The sequence below is a fragment of the Carcharodon carcharias genome, chromosome 22 (genome assembly GCF_017639515.1).
Source record: "Carcharodon carcharias isolate sCarCar2 chromosome 22, sCarCar2.pri, whole genome shotgun sequence".
NCBI lineage: Eukaryota > Metazoa > Chordata > Chondrichthyes > Lamniformes > Lamnidae > Carcharodon > Carcharodon carcharias.
The window spans coordinates 57,210,465-57,237,100 of record NC_054488.1 but is presented as its reverse complement, the minus strand read 5'-3'; the positions used below and the strand labels follow the sequence as shown (position 1 = coordinate 57,237,100).

The 26,636-nt window shown below is 41.1% G+C and overlaps 1 protein-coding gene across 4 annotated transcripts in view; it reads left to right on the top strand.

Annotated features, from left to right (window-relative positions):
- LOC121293707 (cytoplasmic phosphatidylinositol transfer protein 1-like) overlaps positions 1–26,636 on the top strand; it is a 322,349-nt gene that overhangs the window by 195,167 nt on the left and 100,546 nt on the right. For all 4 annotated transcript variants that reach the window (XM_041216893.1, XM_041216891.1, XM_041216892.1 and 1 more), the window contains one exon: positions 22,546–22,634. In XM_041216893.1, the coding sequence (XP_041072827.1) occupies positions 22,546–22,634 (89 nt within the window). The remainder of the gene's footprint in view (positions 1–22,545; positions 22,635–26,636) is intronic.

Below are 26,636 nucleotides of genomic sequence, written 5' to 3'. Positions count from 1 at the left end.
CACTGATTCTGGTATCGATGAAGCTTGGAAGTCAATCATCTGTGAAGCAGCAGAAGAACATTTTGGTAAAGGAGGAACCCGTAACGAGGACAGCTTTGAGACCTACTATAAGTAGGCCTGGGTAGTAGATTTTAGTGTAACTTGATCATTTTTAGATTAATTTCATATTTTCATTTTAATAAGCTAACAACGTCAAAACACAATTTTGTGCTAACACTGAGATAAATAAGTCATTTTGAACTCTTTACTTTAATAATCACTCATGTTTAAATTAAGGGTTGTTAAATAATTAGGAACCAGTCAGAAACAGATGATTGACCAAATAATGTACCTCAGTTAAGTTGTAATTGAAACTGGTAATTAATCAGGTAGTTATGTTAAGGCTGGATTTAAAAGCTTTTAAGTTCAAACAGGACTAAAAAGCTGCTGTAAGATTTCTGCTTTGGTGAGCATCAAATCAAATATTTTGTGCTAAGCTCAGCAGCTCAGCATAATCCTTGATCAAAACGGACAACAGACAATTATACAAATTCAGAATACAAAACACTGAAAGAAACATTGTCTTTTTGAAGGGACAATGTATATAGGTAGTCAAACTCCAATTAAAACAAACCAAAAGTTAAATTAACCAATTATGAAACTACACAGACATGGCCTGAGTTAAGGTATTGATAATTTAGAGGATAAAAACAAAGGCTCTGCTGGCTACTGGATGCTCCTGAGGCAGAGTTTGAAAGTATTGCTGTCAACAAAGAAACTGGAGGCCAAGCTTACTCCTCAGCAGCCTGATCACTCTTTGAAGCTGTAAAGTCTATTTTGTGTTGTTCAGTATATTTTTTCCTTTTAAAATAAACTTTCTCTTTTACTATTTGAGAGTCCATCTTTGTCTTATGTTTATGTCTTGTTCGAACCAAAACATTTATTGATTTTATTGGATTCGTTTGAAGTCAGATAATTAAGAATTAAATTAAATTAAAATACCCTATATAGAAAAAAATCTACACTACTCAGCTGAGATGATATCTGTCATTGATGCAAAACACAAAGCCTCCATGATGCACAATGTAAATTCAACAGCTAAATCACTGCACAACCTGAAAGTAGCCATGCAGAAGAGAGGGAGATGCTGCGCAAACAAGCATTGATTAACTTATGATAAAAACAAAAAAACTGCGGATGCTGGAAATCCAAAACAAAAACAGAATTACCTGGAAAAACTCAGCAGGTCTGGCAGCATCGGCGGAGAAGAAAAGAGTTGACGTTTCGAGTCCTCATGACCCGTTCTGTCGAAGGGTCATGAGGACTCGAAACGTCAACTCTTGATTAACTTATGTCAAGAAATCCAAACTGCCTGTGACAATGGAAATCTACGAACTATGTACCAAGTAATCAAGAGGGCACTTGGCCATGCCATCACTGCAGTTGCTGCCCTGAAGTCAACAGATGGTGAAGTACTCACCGACAGAAGTAAACAGATATCCTGCTTGGCTGAACACACTGAGCTCTACTCCTGTGAAAATGACATCTCCCAGTCCACACTTGACGTTCTTCCACAGCTTTCTGCAATGAATGAGTTAGATGAAGGACCCTCAAGAAGGCCATAGACCGCCTAGTGAACAATAAGGCACCCAACAAGGATGGAATCACAGCCAAATTGCTCAGCACGGAAAGTCACATCTACTGCCACACTTTTATGACCTCTTCCTTCTCTGCTGGAGGATAGGCTCCATTCCACAGGAGATGAGTGATGCCAAAATCATCACTCTATACAAAAATAAAGGCAACAGAGGAGACTGCAACAGCTACAGGGACATCTCACTCCTTAGTGTCACTGGGAAGACCTTTGCTGGGTCATACTTAAAAGATTCCATCTACTTGCAGAACGAGTGTGCCCAGATCCATAGACCAGTTTCCACCTGGCAGATCTGCTGTGGACATGATCTTCACCATATGCCAGCTACAAGAGAAGTGGAAGGAACTGGATATATCCCTTTACCTTAATTTTGCAGAGCTCACTAAGGCATTTAACACTATCAGCAGAATAGGGGTCTACAAGATTTTTGGGAAAAATTGGCTGTCCACCAAAGCAGCCCGGCCTCATGAGAACATGCGCTGCACCATCCAGTTTGATGGCTCCACTTTCAACAGTGTCGGAGTAAAAAATGGAGTGAAACAGGGCTGTGTTGTATCTTGTTCTCTGTGCTCCTGACCTTTGCCTTGCCTGCAGAGATGGAAGGTGTCTAGTTGCACACCAGATCAGACAGCAGGCTCTACAATCTGCTAAGGCTGAAAGCGAAGACAAAAAGACATCGTGCCCTGACCAAAGAACTCCTTCACGCTGACAATGCTGTACTAGTCACCCACACAGCAAATCAGCTACAAAGGCTCATGACAAAAACAGAATTACCTGGAAAAACTCAGCAGGTCTGGCAGCATCGGCGGAGAAGAAAAGAGTTGACGTTTCGAGTCCTCATGACCCTTCGACAGAACTTGAGTTCGAGTCCAGGAAAGAGCTGAAATATAAGCTGGTTTAAGGTGTGTGTGTGGGGGGCGGAGAGATAGAGAGACAGAGAGGTGGAGGGGGTTGGTGTGGTTGTAGCGACAAACAAGCAGTGATAGAAGCAGATCATCAAAAGATGTCAACAACAATAGTACAATAGAACACATAGGTGTTAAAGTTAAAGTTGGTGATATTATCTAAACGAATGTGCTAATTAAGAATGGATGGTAGGGCACTCAAGGTATAGCTCTAGTGGGTTTTTTTTTTATTTTATATAATGGAAATAGGTGGGAAAAGGAAAATCTTTATAATTTATTGGGAAAAAAAAGAAGGGGGAAACAGAAAGGGGGTGGGGATGGGGGAGGGGACTCACGACCTAAAGTTGTTGAATTCAATATTCAGTCCGGAAGGCTGTAAAGTCCCTAGTCGGAAGATGAGGTGTTGTTCCTCCAGTTTGCGTTGGGCTTCACTGGAACAATGCAGCAAGCCAAGGACAGACATGTGGGCAAGAGAGCAGGGTGGAGTGTTAAAATGGCAAGCGACAGGGAGGTTTGGGTCATTCTTGCGGACAGACCGCAGGTGTTCTGCAAAGCGGTCGCCCAGTTTACGTTTGGTCTCTCCAATGTAGAGGAGACCACATTGGGAGCAACGAATGCAGTAGACTAAGTTGGGGGAAATGCAAGTGAAATGCTGCTTCACTTGAAAGGAGTGTTTGGGTCCTTGGACGGTGAGGAGAGAGGAAGTGAAGGGGCAGGTGTTGCATCTTTTGCGTGGGCAAGGGGTTGTGCCATAGGAGGGGGTTGAGGAGTAGGGGGTGATGGAGGAGTGGACCAGGGTGTCCCGGAGGGAGCGATCCCTATGGAATGCCGATAAGGGGGGTGAAGGGAAGATGTGTTTGGTAGTGGCATCATGCTGGAGTTGGCGGAAATGGCGGAGGATGATCCTTTGAATGCGGAGGCTGGTGGGGTGATAAGTGAGGACAAGGGGGACCCTATCATGTTTCTGGGAGGGAGGAGAAGGAGTGAGGGCGGATGCGTGGGAGATGGGCCGGACACGGTTGAGGGCCCTGTCAACGACCGTGGGTGGAAAACCTCGGTTAAGGAAGAAGGAGGACATGTCAGAGGAACTGTTTTTGAATGTAGCATCATCGGAACAGATGCGACGGAGGCGAAGGAACTGAGAGAATGGGATGGAGTCCTTACAGGAAGTGGGGTGTGAGGAGCTGTAGTCGAGATAGCTGTGGGTGTCGGTGGGTTTGTAATGGATATTGGTGGACAGTCTATCACCAGAGATTGAGACAGAGAGGTCAAGGAAGGGAAGGGAAGTGTCAGAGATGGACCACGTGAAAATGATGTAGGGGTGGAGATTGGAAGCAAAATTAATAAATTTTTCCAAGTCCTGACGAGAGCATGAAGCTGCACCAAAGTAATCATCGATGTACCGGAGAAAGAGTTGTGGAAGGGGGCCGGAGTAGGACTGCAACAAGGAATGTTCCACATACCCCATAAAGAGACAGGCATAGCTGGGGCCCATGCGGGTACCCATAGCCACACCTTTTATTTGGAGGAAGTGAGAGGAGTTGAAGGAGAAATTGTTCAGCGTGAGAACAAGTTCAGCCAGACGGAGGAGAGTAGTGGTGGATGGGGATTGTTCGGGCCTCTGTTCGAGGAAGAAGCTAAGGGCCCTCAGACCATCCTGGTGGGGGATGGAGGTGTAGAGGGATTGGACGTCCATGGTGAAGAGGAAGCGGTAGTGGCCAGGGAACTGGAAATTGTTGATGTGACGTAAGGTGTCAGAGGAATCACGGATGTAGGTGGGAAGGGACTGGACAAGGGGAGAGAGAAGGGAGTCAAGATAACGAGAAATGAGTTCTGTGGGGCAGGAGCAAGCTGAGACGATCGGTCTACCGGGGCAGTTCTGTTTGTGGATTTTGGGTAGGAGATAGAAGCGGGCCGTCCGAGGTTGGGCAACTATCAGGTTGGAAGCTGTGGGAGGGAGATCCCCAGAGGAGATGAGGTCAGTGACAGTCCTGGAAACAGTGGCTTGATGTTCAGTGGTGGGGTCATGGTCCAGGGAGAGGTAGGAGGAAGTGTCTGCGAGTTGACGCTCAGCCTCCGCGTGGTAGAGGTCAGTGCGCCAGACAACAACAGCACCACCCTTGTCAGCAGGTTTGATGACAATGTCAGGGTTGGACCTGAGAGAATGGAGTGCAGTAAGTTCAGAGAGAGACAGGTTAGAATGGGTGAGAGGAGCAGAGAAATTGAGACGACTAATGTCGCGCCGACAGTTCTCAATGAAAAGATCGAGAGAAGGTAAGAATCCAGAGGGAGGGGTCCAGGTGGAGGGAGAATATTGAAGATGGGTAAAAGGATCCGTTGAACTGGGAGAGGACTCCTGCCCAAAGAAGTGAGCCCGGAGACGAAGACGGCGGAAGAAGAGTTCAGTATCATGCCGAGCCCGAAATTCATTGAGGTGAGGGCGTAAGGGTATGAAACTAAGTCCTTTGCTGAGCACTGAACGTTCAGCATCGGAGAGGGGAAGGTCAGGGGGTATAGTGAATACACGGCTGGGGCTGGGATTGGAAGATGGGGTGGGGACGGAGGGACAGGCAGGGGTGGAGGGTCCTAGATGGGTGTTGGTGTCGATGAGTTGTTGGAGCTTGCGTTCCTTAGCACTTGAGAGAAAGAGAAAAAGTTTCTTGTTGAGGCGTCGGATGAGCCGAAGAATAAAATGAAACTGGGGGCACGCGCAGCTTTGAAAAAGGGTACGGCGGTGCTGCTGGAGGGAGAGGTCGAGTGTGTTCATATGGCGGCGCATGGCACTGAGAGTGGATTTCAGAATGTGACGGGAACAGCAGTCCGAGAAACGTTTTATGTCCCGGAGATACCTGTAATCCTGGGTGGGTTCGAAACATGAGGGGTGGAATTTCAGTTGAAATCCATGTGGGGTAAGTCGGAGACGGAGACAGTCACTGAGAAAGGAGATATGGCTGTGAAAGCGGGTTTTAGTAAACACCTTGTCAAACACTAGGAGAGAAATGGAAAGCAATGAAGGTGAACAAGGCAACAGAGAAATCCGGAAATCTTGTCGCAGAGAGGAACAGAACTTCTTCAAGGAGATAGGCTCATGGACTGACTCTCCCATGCTTGTAACTTGTTCCCCTTAACTATAAGTGTCAAGAAAACCATGATCATGAGACAAGATGTTGCATCTCCTGACTTCATAACACTAAATAACACTATCCTGGAAGTGGTCAGCAAATTCGCTACCTTGGGTCTACAGTGACAGACAACCTGTCTCTTGATGCAGAACTCAATACACATATAGGGAAAGCAGCTACTACCTTTGGCCAACTCGTGAAATATGCAATGGATAACACCGAGCTGACCCTTCGGACCATGCTGATGGTGTTCAAGACTTGTGTTCTCAGCACCTTGCTGTATGGCTGTGAAACATGGGCGACTTACAGCTACCAGTAAAATACCAGGGTCAGGATTTCACATCTCTTCAAAATGAAATAATCTGTAAACAATTTCCTTAATTCTGTGTTGAAATTGTATTTGCATAGAAATTATATTTGCATAAAAAGAAGTATACTAAATATTACATGTTTATTAGCGTATGATCTATGTGTTATGTCAAATTGAAAACCTGCATATCTAGCATTATGTTAAAATACTTTTTTGGTACCCATTTTGTTCTTTTGTGAATGATTGAGTACTGGTTTGCACTTGTGGTTTACAAAGTAAGCCACTACATGTCCAGTGTGATCAACAACTAAGATTCGCTCAGCGAAGTATTCCTTATTTGATCCTTGATGGTTGCATGCAGTACTAATTATTATAATGCAGTTTGGGACCTCCAACACAATGGTTGTGCTAAGTAGCTGGGACTGATTTGTTCTAGGATTCCCTCACCCCTCCACATTTTGGCATCAGCTTTTTTGTTTATCCCTCAATAAAAGATCTTACAATATTTGATGATATAGTTCTATCCTATGTTTGGTGATCCTTGTTTCAGTAAACTCTCTGGGGTGAAATTTGTCTACAGCAGCAGTGTGAAACGGACCTGTAGCAAAGCAGTAACAGATTTTCACTCATCTGATCTTCATTCTACTGAAGTTCACAGAATGATAGTTCAAACCGTTTTTGCAGACTCATTCTGTAATCTCTCACACTTACTTGGTTTGAAATTAAAAATCCTAGCAGTATTTCACAATTCAATGGAAAATAAAAACTAAGATCTGTAATTTGATTTGGAGATCACATATATTTATATATTTGGGAACTTCTTTTCCAAATCTGGAGCAATTTACAGAAAAACATATGACATTTGATAATCTATTTTAGCCTGTCAGTCCAATCAACATATTCATCTGAAGGCAAATAGGATGAGATATCATACTTTTCTTTTTGTCTGGGAGCAATACCATGGAGACAACAAATGTAATAAATATTACATGGGCATTTTTCCTTCAGACTGATGTGGAGTGTCACCAGCTGGTTGTGTATGTTGGATTTATGGGCTCACTGCCCATGATTTTCCATCCATTCGTACTGCTGGACAGTTGGGGCTTAGGGATGTCCTGGGGCACTTACCACCTCAGTGAAGCTGAAAGGAAGGTGCTCGCTGGAGAGCTGGCAGTTGAGGCCCATGAGTAGTAGATTCTGCTCAGAGCAGCTAAAGACATGGAGTTGTGCTGGTGATTAGAAGTTGGAGTGTAGCTTGCAAATCCAGTGCAACACAGTCTCAGGTGGCCGAGCTACTGGGAGGCGAGCAGTCATTGAGGCAGTCTGAGCTGAAGCAGCTTTTGAGGGAAATCAGAGACCAGAGCTTCAAAAGGGAAGAGCTGAAATCCCTCATGAGGGAGACAGAGTTTTAAAGAGTTTTTGTGGTTCACTAATGTCTGGGTGGGTGTCAAGAAGATATAATAATGTCTAATGTTATTGGAAATTATTTTAAAATAAAGCTTGGTGGTGTCTGTGTGTGTATGTGTGTCTGTGTGTGTGTGTGTCTTAATTGGATTAAAGCCAGCTGGTCTAGAGGCTTTAATGTAAAAAAGAGAAGTCGGTTTGAAATGGTAATTAGATAAACATAGAGAAATAGAAGGCGAGGTTTAAGGGGGTAATTTGCATTTTTAAATAGACCATTCAAAAGAGTGGGTGAAATATTACACCTGACCAGGTGAAGCTCAGAAACAATGAGTTTATTTTGTTTAAAGCTTACTATTAAAGTGGGAGTGGGTAAAATGAAAGGGTTTTATTGTTAGAAGATTTGAGGTTTAAAAAAACCTAGTGACAATGAGAATTTGCATTCAAAGAGGAAAATATGTATAAAGGAAGAGAAGGCTGTTAGTAAAAGGAGGTGGGGTTCTAAGATCTAAAGCCTCCAGCCTGTAAGTGTCAAGTCTGTTTACAAGAACTCAGAGCTGAAAGAAACTCATTTTGAATGTGACTATCCAAGGTGTGTTTTTCCAGGGGTCTGTTTAAGTCTGTGTGTTTTATTGTTACCTCATCTGGAGTCTAACTGAGAGTCAGATCAATTAGAGGATTTTTGTAGTTATTATAGTAGTAATTTTGTAGACATATGTAGGTTCTTACAATCTTTCTTGTATTAATAAATGTTTAATTTAGTTTTATAAAAAAAAACCTCTTGAGACTCAGTGGTCTTATTACCACTGAATTCAAAGCCAGCATCTTGAATCATACAAATTGAAAAAATGGGTTATGACAGTTGTTTCAAGTTTCCCTCTAGGATTTGAACAACTCAGCCTTTACCATCAGCTGTGTCATAATCATGGGTTGCTGAGAAATTTGTGGGATCTGTCTTAGTCATGTCTGCCTTTTTAATGTAGAGTTTATGGTGTGTTCTCCCACGGTTTGCCTGTTAATTCATGTTTACCTCATGTTAATTCTGGATATTAGTGTATAAGGTAGATAGTATTTAGTGTTTGCTTTGTTGACTTATACATAGTAAACTTTCTTCTGTTTGATACAGTGAAACCTTGTGGCTTTACTCTCTTAGTAAGTAACTGGGAATTCAAATTTTGTCCACTTTAAACAGAAATTGCTAGTCATTAACCCATATAACCAAAATTTGGAGGTCTGGTATCGTAAAATATGGCAACGTGTATATTATTTGCAGTTATGATAGATACCATGAATTCTACGCTCTGCTCCAATCTCCAAAGATCCCAGATATAATCCTTGAATAGATTGATAATAGCAAGTCACATAAAGATTGAGCCTTTTACTATTTGCTCTCACTTCCACACTTCTACCTTCAATAAAATGCATGTTCATCCTTTAAGCAAGGAAACAATAAGGATTTAAAGTATGTCATTAGCAATTCCCTCTTATCCATCAGGCCATGTGTAACTTAATTGCATAATCTTGTAATTTTCACTTCTATAAACTTACGTGCTCCATCTGCCCCATTCTTCTCTGAGTACATAATTTGTTTGATTACATCTCTAACTATTGCTTTCTTCATGTGCCAGTATGGTTGTCTTCACCAATACCAAAATTCATGGTATGTCTTTGTGGTGTTCTTTAAATCATGTAACTGTTTTCTGCATCTTTTGCCAGGTCCTCTCAGTAACTGGCACTGCATTGATTCTTCCTGTGACATTCTGTTACACTTGCAGTTTCCTTTACATAGTACTCCCTGTCAAAAATCTGCTATCATTTCTCCGTTTCAGTCATGATCAGAACCTTGAGCTATTTCGCATGAATAGTGCACTCATCACTGTCATCTTAAACTTTTCAACATTTACACCTTTTAAATGGCTTAATTCAAAAGCTTGTCTTGTGAAAAGCTACTCTTTTTTTTCCAATTAGAACAAGGAGATTACATGAAATTTAATGGGTAAGGGCTGTCGAATGATGATACTTCAGACATCACGATTGTGTGGGAAAGGCTTGATGGACCAGGTGGTCATAGGTTATCAGTAAATCAACACAGCTTTTTAAAATATTTTCAATCTAAAACTATCGGATCATGGTATATGTACCAACTTTCGAAGTAGATATTAGAATGTGATCTTTGGTGTAATATATTGGCACACTATCCCATTCAAGGCACACATAAGGCTTCAGTTTTTAGTTCATAGGAGACTCAGTCTGCTCATGTAGAAAGCCCAAATCATACTTTTTTGCTGTATTAAAGATCAATCCGCCAATAGCTTTAAAACGAAACCTAATAGAAATGATCAGATAACCATATAGTTCATCATCATCACCATTTAAACCCATATGCTCCTTAAGCTGTAAATGAGCATGAAGAAATATAATATAAATATAAAAAGAATATATAAAGTAAAATTTTGTATCATCATATTCAGCCTCTCAGCTTTCAACGAGTGAATTTAAAAAAACGCTGGGGTTGGGCTGGAAATTTGTGTATCACCATAGAGTATGAATGTACAAAGTTTTCACAGCAATTCCTTCTAGCCATGTCATCTGGGACACTTTTACCCAGCAGGATGGAGAGCAGACTCAAGGACAAGTTGAATCACTTCACTCTTAAATAGCTCATAATGGCTGATTCAAGAGCAGCTTTTGAATGCATTACTTAAGTGAAGAATGGCGTGGGGTTGGGGAATTAGATTGAACAGATCTGGAAAAAATGCTTTTGTCATTTCTAATAATAGATCAGGTGCAATATTGTAAGCTGCACTGTATTATATAACCTTCCTCCCTCAATTTCATAATATGTAGTACCATCATTGGAAAGTTTGGGAATAAACAAAAATGGTCACCTTTATATAAGAGAATTCAATGCTGACCTACGTGGAGGAAGTGACAGAATCTGACCTTGAGCCACTTGGAAGAGATAAGCTGGGTGCATAAAGGAACAGATGATAGTGCACCTGCACTACAATAGTGAAAGACTTGCGCCAGCAGAATTAAAATATCCCTTAACGAAAAGAATAAGCTCATTACTTCTTAGATCTCGTGCACATGATTTAAAGAAACTAGTTCAGGCTGAACTACAACATTCTCTGCTTCTCAGTTGCTTTATTCTAATTCAGATAATTAGAGAATGAAAAACAAACAGAGAAACTGTGGCCAGGATTCCAGACCGAAGTCAACTGACCTTTGGCTAGTCTGTCAAATTTCCGTCCTGCAAGTGATGATTCCCACCATGTGTGGGACCAGAAAATCCCAGGCTGTTATAGAAAGAGAGATGAACATTTTTTTAAAAATTGCTCATGAGTAACTCCAAAGGAAATCAATTAATTTACTGAATTCTGACATCTTAAAGCAACAGCTTAAATTCTGATAGTTTAAAGCAAACTGGGGATATGGTGGCACCGTGGTAATGTCACTAATGTCCAGGCTAATTCTCTAGGAACATGGTATCAAATCCCACCATAGAATGGAATTGAAAACTAGTCTCATTAATGGTAACAATAAAACAATCATTGATTGTTGTTCATTAATGTCCTTTAGGGAAGGAAATCTGCCGTCCTTACCTGGTCTGGCCAATGTGTGATTCCAGACCCACAGCACTGTGGTTGACTCTTAACTGCCCTCTGAAATGGCCTTTAAGCCACTCAGCTCAAGGGCAATTAGAGGTGGGTACAAATGATGACCTTGCCAGCAACACCCACAACCTATGAAAGAATCAAATTAACATCTGAAATCATTTTCTTTCCTGTAATTGAATCACTTGGTGTATACAGCAATGATACTGAATTTGATTTGACAGCAGGTTGGAAAGAAATAACATCCTTTGCAAAAATTAATGAGTATCACCTGAAATACATGATGGCTGACAAAATATGGAAGTTACTACTTTCAGTCTGTTTGAGTGAAAGTTGGAAGAAAAATTGAAAACTAAAAGGATGTTAATCATAATTCTTTGCAACTATTTGAGGTCCTGAGGGTGAAACGGCATTTTATGCTTAACAGGATGTTGTGCCTTATTGAAATTTGAAATAAATGGGACTTTTGAGATTCAAACCTTCCAGTAAGGAAAGATAAACCTTAGTGATTCTCATCCAAATGGCTGACTTCCTAATTATAATTTCAATCATGAAGAACAATAAAACCTGAAAGCTAGGTGTTCAGTGCAACATTCATTTTCCCATTCCATTTTTTTCCAAAATCATCAGAATTTCTCTGGAGTATCAATGACAAGTGAGTTCGAACACTGTCCTTTCACATCAGGGACCTGGATTAGAGTCAGACCCAGACTGATGAGATGAAAGTTCCCTCTTTCATTTTTTGCCAGTTGTAAGAGCCCATTGTGAAATGAATTTGGGTGGTCTTAGCCTAATCCCTAGTAGATACATGTCCACAATAGAATAGTGTTTACTTTTGAAACTAATTGCAACTAAATTGGCAAATAATTGGAGCTCCCAGCCCCTACTTCAGATTTAAAATTCTCTATCTTAAATTTACTTCCCTTCACACTTCACCCCTTTCTAACCTTCTCCAGCCCTATAACCCCTTCTGCATTCAACAACAGCAACACATATCTGCAAAGCACCTTAAGCATAGTTTAGCACAAGATGCTTCACTATCAAACAAACTTTGACACCAAGTTACATGAGATATTTAGTTGACTAAATGCTTGGTTAAAGATGTTGGTTTTAAGGAGTATCTTAAAAGAGGAAACAGTTGTAGAGAGATTTAAGGAAGGAATTTCAGAGCTCAGAACCGTAACAGCTGAAAGCATGGCTAATGATGCAGAGATTGAAATTGGGGATGCACAAAAAAAAAAGCAGAATTAGAGGTGCAGATATCTCAGAGGCTTGTAGAGGAAATTATGGAGACTGGGAGGGACAAGGCCATGGAGGGATTTGAAAACAGGATGAGAATTTTGAAATCAAAACAGTGCCTAAGCAGGAGCCAATGTAGGTCAGCAAGCAGAGGGGCGTTCGGTGAACTGGACTTGCTGCATAGGCAGCAGAGTTTTGGATGACCTCAAATTTATCGGGGTGGAAGATATGAGGTTCACCAGGAGTGTTTTGGAATAATGAAGTCCAGAGGTAAAAAAAGCATGGATGAGGGAATCAGCTGCAAATGATCTGAGGTGAGTGGAGTTAGCCAATGTTGCGGAACTTGAAACAAGTGGTCTTAGCGATGGTACAGATATGTGTTCGTGATCTCATTTCAGTGTCAAATATGACATGAAGATTTCAAACAGCCTGGTTCAGTCTAAAATAGTTACCCAGGAGAGGGGTGGAGTCAATGACTGGGGTACAGAGTTTCTGACAGGGACCAAAGATAATGGTTTCAGTCTTCCCAATACTTAGAGGAAATATTTGCTCATCCAACACTGGATGACTTAGAAACTGTGGAGAGATCAAGAGAGATGGTGGTGCGGGAAAGCATCCACGTGGAAACTGACACTGGATTTTTGGATGATGTCTCCGAGAGACAGCAAGTAGATGAGAAATAAGAGAGGGCCAAGGATAGATCCTTGGGGGATCAAGGATCAATCTATCTATCTAGTGGTGTGGGAGAGGGAAGAGAAACCATCACAGGTGGTTAACTGGTGACTCCCCTGACCAGCCTCTTGGACATCCCCTCATATGTTACACCATTAGCAGTTGGGTTTTCAACCACCTGGAATCCATGTTCTGAAATCTCCTTCCTAAACCAATCTTTCTCTCTCTCCTCTTCCTCTCCTCCTTTATGATCATCTTGAAACCCCCCTTTGTCTCTGTTTTGGTCATCCCTCTAAATCATTCCTTATTTAGTTCAGTGTCAGTTTTTCCTTATGCCTTTGTGAAGTGCTTTCTGCATTAAAGATGCTATATAAATGCAGGTTTATTGTATAGTGAGGCCATTAGCATGGTTCTTATGGGAAGTGAAAACATCAATCACACTGTTAACTTGGAATATTCAGGCTGAGTTTGGGATTAAGGTACATGTGGATGGAGTTTCATCAAATACCTAGCCAATGTTACTCAGAATAAGTCTCTTGGTTAAAGCTGGTTTATTTCCAAGACAACTCCTCAGTGCTAGTAGCTTCCACACAAAATGTTCCAGCTGTAGCTTTTATTCTATTCAGTTGGGATATTTAATGCCCATCATGTGTTTAACTAGTAATTGGTTTAACATCTTCTGACTAGGCACTTTACAGCCTTCCAGACTTAACATTGAGTTCAACAACTTCAGATCATGAACTCTCTCCTCCATCCCCACCCCCTTTCCGATCCCCCTTTTTCCAATAATTTATAATTTTTAAAATATATTCTTCTTTTCCCACCTATTTTTAAATTTATTTCGATCTATCGTTTTATCTCTGCCTTTTAGCCCATTTCGATCCCTTTCCCCGACCCCACCCCCATAAGGGCCATCTGTCACTTGCTTGCCCTGCTTTCGACCCTTAATGTCACCATTAGCACATTCCTTAGATAATATCACCACCGTCAACACCCCTTTGTCCTTTTGTCTATGAAATCTTTGGCAATCTCTTCTTTGTCTCCACCTATCACTGGCCCTCTATCCAGTTCTACCTGTCCCACCCCCCTCAACCAGCTTATATTTCACCTCATTTCTATATTTCCTTAGTTCTGATGAAGAGTCTTACGGACTTGAAACATTAACTGTATTCCTCTCCACAGATGCTGTCAGACCTGCTGAGTTTTTTCAGTTATTTTTGTTTTTGTTTTAGATTTCCAGCATCCGCAGTATTTTGCTTTTATCTTAGGTTTTAACAAGATGATTGCCATATTAACACCCAATTCTGTATTTGACCTGGGTGCATTTGATAAGGATATTGGGTTCCAAAAATCAAAAGGTGATTATTCCAAATACCAATATTTTCAACCTTAATCCACATTTAGCTCGCACCTTTCAAAAATCCTAATTATTTTACGACAACTGTTTGTCAACAAAAGTCTTTACAAAGTCCAGATTTGGGTTTATACCTGACTAAAATTATAGACTCAATAGACTCAAATTTCACAGTTTACCTACCTAAACATTGTTTGAAACCACATGATAGTGACTGTGAATTAAAGACCGAATAGATGGCACTTTGGAATGGCGGCTTTAAGTTGATTGAAACACAAGGTTGATTTCAGGATTCGTTGGAAAATAGAGCAGAATGTTGAACTAACAGTAGACATCTCCCAGGCATACTGTTAAATTCAACCAAATGTTTTCTACAGCATAATGAAACCTTCTAGCCTGTCTGCAGAGATCAAAAGTGAAGCTATAACTTTGAGACATTTTCCAATAATTCCTTGGTTCCTCAAATATTAGTTTGGCTGTTGACCAATTATCCTGACCTATCCGTTGGTTGGTTCACATTAGCAAACATTTCAAAAGGGAAGTTGTTGAAAATCAACAAGGGTGATAATTTTATACATCCTGGTGACATTATTGTCAGTTCATAAGTCCTATGTATTGAACTGTAAATCCTGGTTTTCATTCCCCAGCTCCACGAATAAAGTAGCAATGCAATACTTGCTGCACCATTGCTGTAAACATCTGACTTGCTGCCATTTTGGTTGGATCATTGAAATGGACAGCCCAGGCACCCATTGGAAACAAGTGGGAGTCTCATTAGCCTGTGCAAATCAAGGTCCTATGGTATCAATAGGACCTCTATGTAATAATGAAATACCAATGGCCAGAATGTTTGTTGCGCATACAACACCTACCCAATGGTAATTGGCATTAAGCAGCCTCACTGATGGATTTAAAGTAGTGAAGCAGGCTGTAACAAAAAGACATTTCTGGCTTCTGTACTCACATACAGACACTTATGACCATAACTCTTTTTGCCACTATAGCCAATCTCAAGATATTGCAATGTAGTTCTTATGAGGGAGACAGTGGCATAGTGTAACGTCACTGGACCAGTAATCCAGAGGCCCAGGTGAATTCTCTCGGGATATGGATTCAAATCCTACCACGGCAACTGGTGGAATTTAAATTCAATAAATAAATCTTGAAATAAAAAGCTGGTCTTAGTAATGGTGACCATAAAAACATCACTGATTGCTGTAAAAACCCATCTGGTTCACTAATATCCTTTAGGAAAGAAGATTTGCCAGCCTTACCCAGTCTGGCGTACATGTGACGCCAGACCCACAGCAATGTGGTTGAAATGGATGAGCAAACCATTCAGTTCAAGGGCAATAAGGGATGGGCAACAAATGCTGGCCTTGCCAGTGACACCTGCTTCTCATAAAAGAAAAAATGTTGCCTGATGTTCCTATTTCTTATGTTCTTATAGCAGGGTCATTGAATATTATTAAGGCAGAGGTAGATTCTTGTTAGGCAAGGAAATGAAGGGTTATCAGGTTAGATGGCAATGTGGAAATCTAAACGCAGGAAGATCAGCCATGATCTTATTGAATGGCAGAGCAGGTTCGAGGGGACGAATGGCCTATTCCTGTTTCTATTTCTTATGTTCTTATGTAAATCCTTTTCCATTTGCTTGGGGTTTTTTGGTTGATATTACAGTTGAATAAAGGCAACTACAGAGGCATGAGGGAGGAGCTGGCCAGAATTGTATGGGAGATGAGCCTAGCAGGAAAGACAGTGGAACAGCAATGGCAGGAGTTTCTGGGAGTAATTTGGGAGACACAGCAAAAATTCATCCCTAGGAAGAAGAAACATACTAAAGGGAGGACGAGGCAACCATGGCTGACAAGGGAAGTCAGGGACAGCATAAAAGCTAAAGAGAAAGTATACAATGTGGCGAAGAGCAGTGGGAAACCAGGGGATTGGGAAGCCCACAAAGACCAACAGAAGACAACTAAAAAAGAAATAAGAAGGGAGAAGATTAAATATGAGGGTAAACTAGCCAGTAATATAAAAGAAGATTGCAAGAGGTTTTTTTGATATATAAAGGGTAAGAGAAAGGCAAAAGTGGACATTGGGCCGCTGGAAAATGACGCTGGAGAAGTAATAGTGGGGAACAAAGAAATGGCAGAGGAACTGAATAGGTACTTTGCGTCAGTCTTCACAGTGGAAGACATGAGTAACATCCCCAAAGTTCAAGAGAGTCGGGGGGCAGAGGTGAGTATGGTGGCCATTACCAAGGAAAAGGTGCTAGGAAAACTGAAAGGTCTGAAGGTGGATAAATCACCTGAGCCAGATGGATTACACCCCAGAGTTCTGAAGGAGATAGCTGAAGAGATAGTGAAGGCATTAATGGTGATCTTTCAGGAATCGCTGGAGTCAGGGAGGGTCCCAGAGGACTGGAAAATCGCTAATGTAACCCCCCTGTTTAAGAAGGGAGTGAGGCAAAAGATGGGAAATTACAGGCCGATTAGCCTGACCTCGGTCGTTGGTAACATTTTAGAGTCCATTTTTAAGGATGAGATTTCTGAATACTTGGAAGTACCTGATAAAATTAGGCAAAGTCAGCAACGGTTTCATCAAGGGGAGGTCATGCCTGACAAATCTGTTAGAATTCTTTGAGGAGGTAACGAGTAGGTTAGACAAAGGAGAGCCAATGGATGTTATCTACTTGGATTTCCAGAAGGCCTTTGACAAGGTGCTGCACAGGAGGCTGCTCAGTAAGATAAGAGCCCAAGGTGTTGGAGGCAAGGTACTAGCATGAATAGAAGATTGGCTGTCTGGCAGGAGGCAGAGAGTGAGGATAAGGGGGTCCTTCTCGGGATGACGGCCGGTGACTAGTGGAGTTCCGCAGGAATCAGTGTTGGGACCACAACTTTTCACTTTATACATTAATGATCTAGATGAAGGAACTGAGGGCATCCTGGCTAGGTTTGCAGATGACGCAAAGATAGGTAGAGGGACAGGTAGTATTGAGGAGGCAGGGAGGCTGCAGAAGGATTTGGACAGATTAGGAGAATGAGCAAAGAAGTGGCAGATGGAATACAATGTGGGGAAGTGTGAGGTCATGCACATTGGTAGGAAGAATAGAGGCATGGACTATTTTCTAAATGGGGAGAGAATTCAGAAATCTGGAGTGCAAAGGGACTTGGGAATCCTAGTCCAGGATTCTCTTAAGATTAACTTGCAAGTTGAGTCGGTAGTTAGGAAGGCAAATGTAATGTTGGCATTTATTTTGAGAGGACTAGAATATAAAAGCAGGGATGTGCTGCTGAGGCCATATAAGGCTCTGGTCAGACCACATTTAGAATATTGTGAGCAATTTTGGGCCCCGTATCTCAGGAAGGATGTGCTGGCCCTGGAGAGGGTCCAGAGGAGGTTCACGAGAATGATCCCAGGAATAAAAGGCTTAACATATGAGGAATGTTTGAGGACTCTGGGTCTATACTCAATGGAGTTTAGAAGGATGAGGGGGAATCTGATTGAAACTTACAGAATATTGAAAGGCCTGGATAGAGGGGATGTGGGGAAGATGTTTCCACTAGTAGGAGAGACTAGGACCCGAGGGCACAGCCTCAGAGTAAAGGGAAGATCTTTTAGAACAGAAATGAGGAGAAACTTCTTTAGCCAGAGTGGTGAATCTATGGAATTCATTGCCACAGAAGGCTGTGGAGGCCAGGTCATTGAGTGTATTTAAGACCGAGATAGGTAGGTTCTTGATTGGTAAGGGGATCAAAGGTTATGGGGAGAAGGTGGGAGAATGGGGTTGAGAAACTTATCAGCCATGATTGAATGGCGGAGCAGACTCGCTGGGCCAAATGGCCTCATTTCTCCTCCTATGTCTTATGGTCTTATGGGTTGCCTCCCATAGCTTCCTCATAGCTGAGGGAGTTTTCAGCATCAGTGATTATTTAGGGACAGCTAACATGGGAGGGAAGAAACATTTCCAATGAGGCAAATAACAAAAAGTCTTTTCTCAGTATCACCATCCGATTTTAATTTAATTTGTTTTGTTCGTTGGTTAAATTATGAATATGTGTTTATTTTATACTGTGTAAATGGTACAGCATACATGATAAATTTTGTCAGTGAACAAACTTTACTGAATGGTTTTAGGATGTGGGCACTCCTGGAGATTGGATCAACTTTTGGTTTTACTAATTAGACATGCAAATTCATATTTTCCCAATATTGCTATTGAAGGCTTGGGGCAGAATTTAATGAGGATGGTGGGGGTCCGACATCCGCTACCAAAACTGGTGACACACCGCCAACTCGATCTCTGGGAGCCCTTATTGGCGGTGGGACCCCTGCCACCAGGCCCTCAGCTGCACAAGGGACATTCAATTGCTGCACTTTTTCCTAGTAGGGTGGAAATCCTGCTCTCCCACCCCTCCCCCAAGAGCTGCTGACCAATCAGTGTCAACATGAGTGGTGGCTGCTGTCGGTAATACATTTGGGCCTTCACCAGCATTGATCATTAGATCCCTGGAGAAAGGTAAATGAGGACAGAATGGGAGGTGGGACTGCGGGAGAGTGTGGGTGGGGCGGTGGGGGGGGGGGGGGGGGGGGGGGGGGGGGGGGGGGGGGGGGGGGGGGGGGGGGGGGGGGGCAGGTGCAGAGGCAGAGGAAAGGGTGCGGGAGTGGCTCTCTGCAGGCCCCCCTTCCCAATGCCAGGCCCCTCAATTAGGCACTGCCTTTGAACAAGGAACCCCCCTAGGAGGCTGCAAGCAAACCCAACAGGCTTATCAATCTCCCCACATGGTGAGTGCCCTGTCCACCGCTGGCCCACTAAAGGGCTTCAATTGGCATTTGGCAAGAAGGGTGCCAGCAAACCTTCTCACCACCATACTTTGGAGGGAGTCAGGGATCTACCAGGGTCCCTACCTGCACCCTCCCCTTGATCAAACACCCACCCTGCCTCCCCCATTTCCTCAGAACTCGCCTCCAGTGGGTGCATTATATCAGCATTTGATCTACACAGATTCACTCACTGGCATAACACTTCTGCTGGTCTACATAATTATTCATCTGATTCTTCCACATGTTCAGTAAGTTTATCATGGTTCTTCATCACGGTCACTCACCTGGTATGGCCTGCATCTTTGACAAAAAGGCATAAATTCAAATATATCCTAGGTATAAATTGCCAAAATTTTGCCCAACTCATCTAGAATTGCCGAGTGCTCCAGGATCATTGTGGAAAGCAAAGGAAATGGCAGGTTGCTTTATTCCATTACCACCTGCCTCTTTAAATCCCCTCTCTCTATCTTCGTCTTAAATACCAAATGCAAGCAGTTCATAGACACTTTTATATCCAAGATCAAAACTATCCATGCAGCTGCTTCTGCTACTTTTTTTCCTTCCTCTGCTGACCACCCTACCTCCCCAAGTCTCCCAAATACTTTAGCCCAGGACTCCCATCCTTTTTATAGTTCATCTCTTATCTCTACACCCCCACGCCCCCCTGCCAACCACAACCCTTTAACAGCTCATCTCTTCCATGAGACCCAGCTCCTGCTTTCTTAATCCCCTCTTTATTCGACTGATAACCACTCAACTCTCTTTCTTGGCCAACATGCTAACTGACATCATAAGTGATTCCTTGGGCATTGCCTCTCAAAACTGCTGATCACCCTCTTCTCAAAAGCACCAGCCTTGATTTATTCATTCTCCAACTCCTGCCTCATCTCAAATCTTTTCCTCTCTAAGGTGCAGAAGTATGTCACTACCTTCCAACTCTGTATCCATCTCTAATGAAGTTTTCCAGTTAAATCCCTCTGATCTAACTTTTATACTTCTCACTGCACCTAACTGGCTTCAGCAGGTCACGAATAACATCCTCAGTGTCTTGAACCATGGTACACTATCCCTTTGCATTTTTCTCAACCTGTTCACAGCATGCATTCAGTTGACTGTGCTGTTCTTCTGTAACACATTGCCTCCATGATCCATCTCCATCTGGCAGCTCTTGCATGATTCCATTTCCTATAGAAATGCAATGAACACATCTGCAATGGCTTCTCTTCCCTTTACCACAAGGTTATCTTTAGGATCACTGTAAAATTTTTCTTGACCTCTTCCCCTCCTCCAAAATTGTATGAGCTACTAATTCAGGCAGATTGGAGAGTGCTGCAGATACTTTGGGTTGGGGGGGGGGAGAAAATAATTTGTGTAGCTTCTAGTAGCATGACGCAGACTTATGACCTGTCACTGGAGCAAGCAATACTATGGGTGCTTATTCTTAAGCAGCCCCTCAGGATTGAGAATTAATTGCTTCCAATAAGGTTTAATGCATTTTAGTATGGCCAACGAGTCTGATGTGCAAACCACAGATTGTACTACATGTGGGGCAGGTGGTATTTGAAGGGGTGGGTCAATGAGTTACATGAGGCTGTGAGGTGCATCTACTGTCTGGATTTGGCCTCCATATGCTGTCATCTAAGTTTCTTGAGGTACTCAGTGCCTTCCCAAATGCCATTCATTACTTTGGATGATCGGCGGCCAGGGATTTCCATGAATTGGTGTGGATGTTGGATTTCTTCAGGGATGCTTTGAGAACATCCCTGGAGCATTTCTTGTGCCTTCCTGGGAGTCTCTTGCTGCAACAAAGTTCAGAGTAAGGCAGTTGTTTTGAGTGCCTGGTGTCAGGCATGCAAACAAGATGACCCACCCAATGAAGTTGGTTTTAGGTGATTAGCGCCTCAGATGTTGAGAATGTTGGTTTGGGTGAGGATCCTAACATTAGACTGCCTACCCTGCCAACAAATTTAAAGGATTTTGCTGAGACAGCATTGATGATATTTCTCCAATGGCTTGACATAGATTGTCTGAATCTGGATAAAAGTGACCTTAACCCCAGGTCCTGGTCCTCGAGTATCCTTTCCTTCAGCTTTCTTCATTTTGGTTATTGAAGAACAGATAGCAGCCTACCCAGTAAATATACATAAGTCTGCATAGCGATTGGCTTGATGTATAAACTAAGTGAGAAGCATTCTCTACATGCCAACTCAGCCAGGAATAGGACAGTTCTGAAGAGCTCAGTACCAGGGTACATAGAAGGTTGGGATAGTTCCCATAGTGCTGCCTCAATCCACATTGACTAATAATTCTGTAATGGACACATTTCTATCACTATAACTAGTCAATAATATTTATTATTATGCTAAAAAATTAAGAGGGAAGTTCACAACCTCTGCTCTGTAAATAGTGAATATTTTCCTTTGGCTTAATTTTGACCAATCCATAAACCTGGAGACTTTATTCTAATGCATGAAACCAAAGACATTGTGGAGAGCAAAGAAATGGAAGACTATTGCAGTGATTTTAGACTATTACCCTTTCAATCCCTTCTTGTTCTTTATCATTGTGTTTTTATTTCTCTTTTTATAAGTTCAGTTAATTGAACCCTGACCCTGTTTATCCCTAATCTGGGATGCTAAAGACAGATAGTCATTGCATTCTCATTGCAGAGGTTGGCTAATTCGGCAGAGAGTGGGAGTCTTGAAACTAATCTAAGTTCCTTTATTCCCTCTAAGGCCACACATTATAGAAGAAGATTGAAAGCAATCTTCCAGTTGGAGATATTTCTTAATTAGGAGTCAGGATCTCTGTCTCCTAAATGAATTGATTTTTATCTATTCCTGTTACTACACTTTTCTTTAGTGCCTGTGCACCATAAGCTGCAGCAAGGCAAATTGCTATACTGAAACAGTTACAGTTGATTAGGTGACAACTCTGCATACAATGCATTTCTCCTTGATAATCTAAAGCAGAAGTACATTAATAAAATTACAGTGGCAGATTATAAATTTGAACAGTTAGAAGTTTTATTAACTCAAGGAAGTTATTCAGATTTAAAGGAAAATTTACAGCTCTATTGGGAAAGAATAACGGAATAGGATTAACTGAATATCTTTCATATAGCTACCTAAAGAACAACGGCCTCCTTATGTGCTGTAAGATTCTAAAATTTGACCCATTGTGCATCCTCAGTGAGGGCATTAAAATGAACAATGATGAATCTAAACATCAGTAATGCTTTCATTGTGAACTGCAAGGTCATTGTCTAAGTGGTTCATACCGTAGGAGGAAATGTGTGCAGATAACAATGGATTGTGAAGAGAAGGATGCAGGTTGCGCCTGCATTAATTCCATTAATTTATTCTCTTTATATGTTTCTCAACGCTTGTTAGTTGGATTTTTTTTATTTTGGAGTCTTTGAAGTAAATGACATTCATATTTTGCCAACTATTCTTGCTTTATTTACAGCAAACTTCCTAGCTGGGCTAGGGCAGTGGTTCCTAGGATCTTTTACGTCACTGAAAAGGCCTGGAATTATTATCCATACACCATCACAGGTAAGACCTATCACAATTACTTAACATTTTTACTATGCAATGCAGCAGAAGATTTTTACTTGAAGAGTGAGGTTATTGAAATTACATTACCAGAAATCAATTTTAAATACCTGTGTTACACATTTCTACCTGAGGGGTACAAGTAAATTCCATCATCCTTAATAAAATAAAAGTAAAATACTACGGATGTTGGAAATCTGAAATAAAACAGCAAGTGCTGGAAATTCTCAACAGGTCTGGCAACATTTGTGGAGAGAGAAATTGTTTCCCAAACGTTGCCTGGAGAGCAATTGAGAATTTGGGGGAAAGATGCAGGTGAGGGTTCGGGTGAAGGGAGACTTAGAAATCCAAAGAGAAAGCTCAAGGTATCGGAATATAGTGATGTGGGTAAGGGCAAGTCGAATGGGGCAGGAAGGGACAGAGAGTTTAACAAAAAATTTACCTTAGCAAATAAGGTCTTTCCAGGCAATAGAAGTAAAAATTAAAATTAAAGGTTCTTTATCTGGATGCACAAAACATCTGCAATAAGGTAGATGAATTAGTGGCACAAATAGAGGTAAATGATTTAGATCTAATCGTCATTACAGAAACATGGTTACAAGGTGATCAAGGTTGGGAAATAAATATGTCACGGTGCATGATATTTTGGAAAGACACAATGGCAAAGGAGGTGGGGGAGCCCTCATGGTAAAGGATGAACATAAAGACATTAGTGAGAAAGGATCTGGCCTCTGAAGATCTTCGAGGAGAATCAATATGGGTGGAAATTAGGAATGGTAAGAGTCAGAAAAACTGGTGGGAGTAGTTTATAGCCCACTAATAGTAGTTATACCATTGGGCAGAGCATTAACAAGAACGTATTGAAGGCTTTAACAAAGGAAATGTAATAATTGTGGGGGAATTTAATCTTCATTTAGACTGGAACAATCAAATTGTCAAGAATGGTCTAGAAGATGAGTTTGTAGAATGTTTTCATGATAGTTTCTTGGAGCAGTACCTAGAGGAACTAACTAGGGATAAAGTTATCTTAGATTTAGTATTATGTAATGAAGCAGAGCTAATTACTAATGTCATAGTAAAAGATCCACTGGGAAATAGTGACCATAACACCATTCAATTCTATGTTAAGTTTGAAAGTGTTATATTCCAATCGCAAACAAAAATCTTAAACTTAAACAAAGCCGATTACATAGGTATGAGGAGAGAACTGGCTAAGGCTAATTGGGTAAATAGACTAAAAGATATGGAGGTAAATGAACAGTAGGAAACATTGAAAGAAACAATGCCAAGTGTTCAACAAAAAAGACATTCTATTAAAGAACTCAAACTCAGCAAGAAGGACCCATCCGTGGCTCAGTCAGGAAGTTAAGGATAGTATTAGTTTAAAAGGAGAGGCTTACAATGTTGCAAAAAACAGTTAGCAAGTCTGAGGATTGGGAGTGTTTTAGAAACCAGCAAAGGGCCACTAAAAAGTTGATAAGAAGGGAAAAAGTAGAATATGATAGTAAACTAGCCAGAAATATAAAAACAGATTGTAATAACTTTTATAAGCATATGAAAAGGAAGAGAGTAACTAAAGTAAATGTTGGTCCCTTAGAAGTAGAGCCAGGAGAAATTACCATTGTTATGATGTGGCAGGGGATATGTGCCAGGCGGACCAAATCCACAAGGGAAACTTGGCCACACTTTCACAATGGTTTTGCAATTTGTATTTATTACGAGAAGATTTGCGCACTGAATTCAGATGTAATGAGTCCACTAACACCTTTAGTGATTTTAAAAATTAAATTAAAATATTTATTAGCAAAAGTAAATAATTCAAATAAACACTTAAGATTACAGTTACTTGATACTATAACAAATCCCAAAATTCCTAATTAATCCGACTCACAACTACACACCCCCTTTAAGGCAACAGTCCAAAATAGATTTTAAATATAAATAGTCAATTCAGCAGGGTTATCACACACACCCACTTGACAGTGGACTTCCAAAGGCTTTTAACACAACTTTAGTTACTGGAGCAGCACTTCTCCTTCTGAGTGGCTAAGGCTTCTTCCAAGTCTGTGTCACACATTGTATCTTTCAAGGTTTTACATGGCCACCCCACATAGCCTTCCATCCTTCTTTATATATGTTTCTCTCTCTTTAATGTGTAAAACCCAATTGTCCTACATGTTTTTGGAAATTTACTTTTCCCATAATATAAAAATCTTTCATGTCATCTTTATGATCAGCACTTCTAGGAAGAATAAATGTAATAACCTTGTCCTATTTATCTTGTTAGTTGTAAACATCCTACCATCCCTTTGAAAATTAAACAATTCCCCAATTACCTAAAAATACAAATTTTATTCACACCTTATCTACTGACACTTTTACTCTTGCTCACTTATTAGCATTTCAAATATCTTTCTTTCACCTCATTTTTTAATATAATTTCAATCTTCCAGTCTATTTAATTTAATTAAACAGCCACCCACAGAAGCGCTCATAAGCCTGTCTAACAATATCTCACAATACTATTAGGAAAGATATGATAGTTTTGTGACATCATGATGAACGAGGAAATGGCGGAGGCATTGAACAAATATTTTGTGTCTGTCTTCACAGTAGAAGACGCATGTTCCAACCAGAAGATAACCTAGGGGCTAAGAACAGTGAGGAAATTAGGGAATTTAATATCAGCAGAGATAAAGTAATGGAGAAACTTAAGGGACTAAAATCCGACAAATCTCCAGGACCTGATGGCCCACACCCTAGAGTTCTAAAAGAGATAGCTGCAGACATCATAGATGTGCCAGCTATGGTTTTCCAAAATTACTTGGATTCAGGAATGGTTCCACTAGATTGGAAGTTGGCAAATGTTACACCTGTTTTCAAGAAAGGAGTGAGAGAGAAAACAGTGAACTACAGGCTAGTTAGCCAAACATCAGTTTTGGCAAAATGTTGGAATCCATTATTAAGGAAGTCTTAACAATGCACATAGAAAAGCATAGTATGATTAGAACAAGTTAACATGGTTTTACTAAAGGGAAATCCTGTTTGACAACTTTATTAAGAGCTTTTTGGGAATGTAACTAGTAGGGTAGATAAAAAGGAGCCAGTTGATGTAGTATACCTGGATTTCTGAAAGGCATTCGATAAGGTGCCGCACAAAAGGTTAATAGGCAAAATAAGAGTTCATGGAATTGGGGGTAATATATTAGCATGGATAGAGGATTGGTTAACAGATCAAAAACAGACAGTGAACATAAATGAGGTTTTTTCAAATTGGAAGGCAGAGAATAGTGGAGTGCTGCATGGAGCAGTGCTGGGGCCTCGCTATTTACAAACCATATTAATGACTTAGATGAAGAGACTGAGAGTAATGTACCTATGTTTGCTGATGATACCAAACTAGGTGGAAAAGTAAGCTGTGGAGAGGACACAGAGGCTGCAAAGAGATATAGACAGATTAGGTGAGTGGGCAACAAGATGGCAGAAGGAGCACAATATAGGGAAGTGTGTGAAGTTATTCACTTTGGCCGGAAGAAAAGAAAAGAATATTTTTTTAAAAGATGAGAGACTTCTAAGTGTTGGTGTTGAAAGACACTTGGGTGTGTTTGTACAAGAAACGCAGAAAGTTAGCACGCAGGTGCAGCAAACAATTAGGAAGGCAAATGTCATGTTATTTATTGAAATGGGATTGGAGTACAAGAATAAAGAAGTCTTGCTACAGTTGTACAGGGTTTTGATGAGACCGCATCTGGAGTACTGTGTGCAGTTTTTGTCTCCATATTTAAGAAAGGATATATTTGCATTGAGACAATACAGCAAAAGTTTACTAAATTGGTCCCTGGGATGAGGGCTTGTCCTATGACGAGAGGCTGAGTAAGTTTTATGGGATTTATATTCTCTGGAGTTTAGAAGAACGAGAGGTGATCTCATTGCAACTTAGAGAACTCTGAAAGGGCTTGATAGGGTGGACGCTGAGAGATTGTTTCCATTGGTTGGAGAATC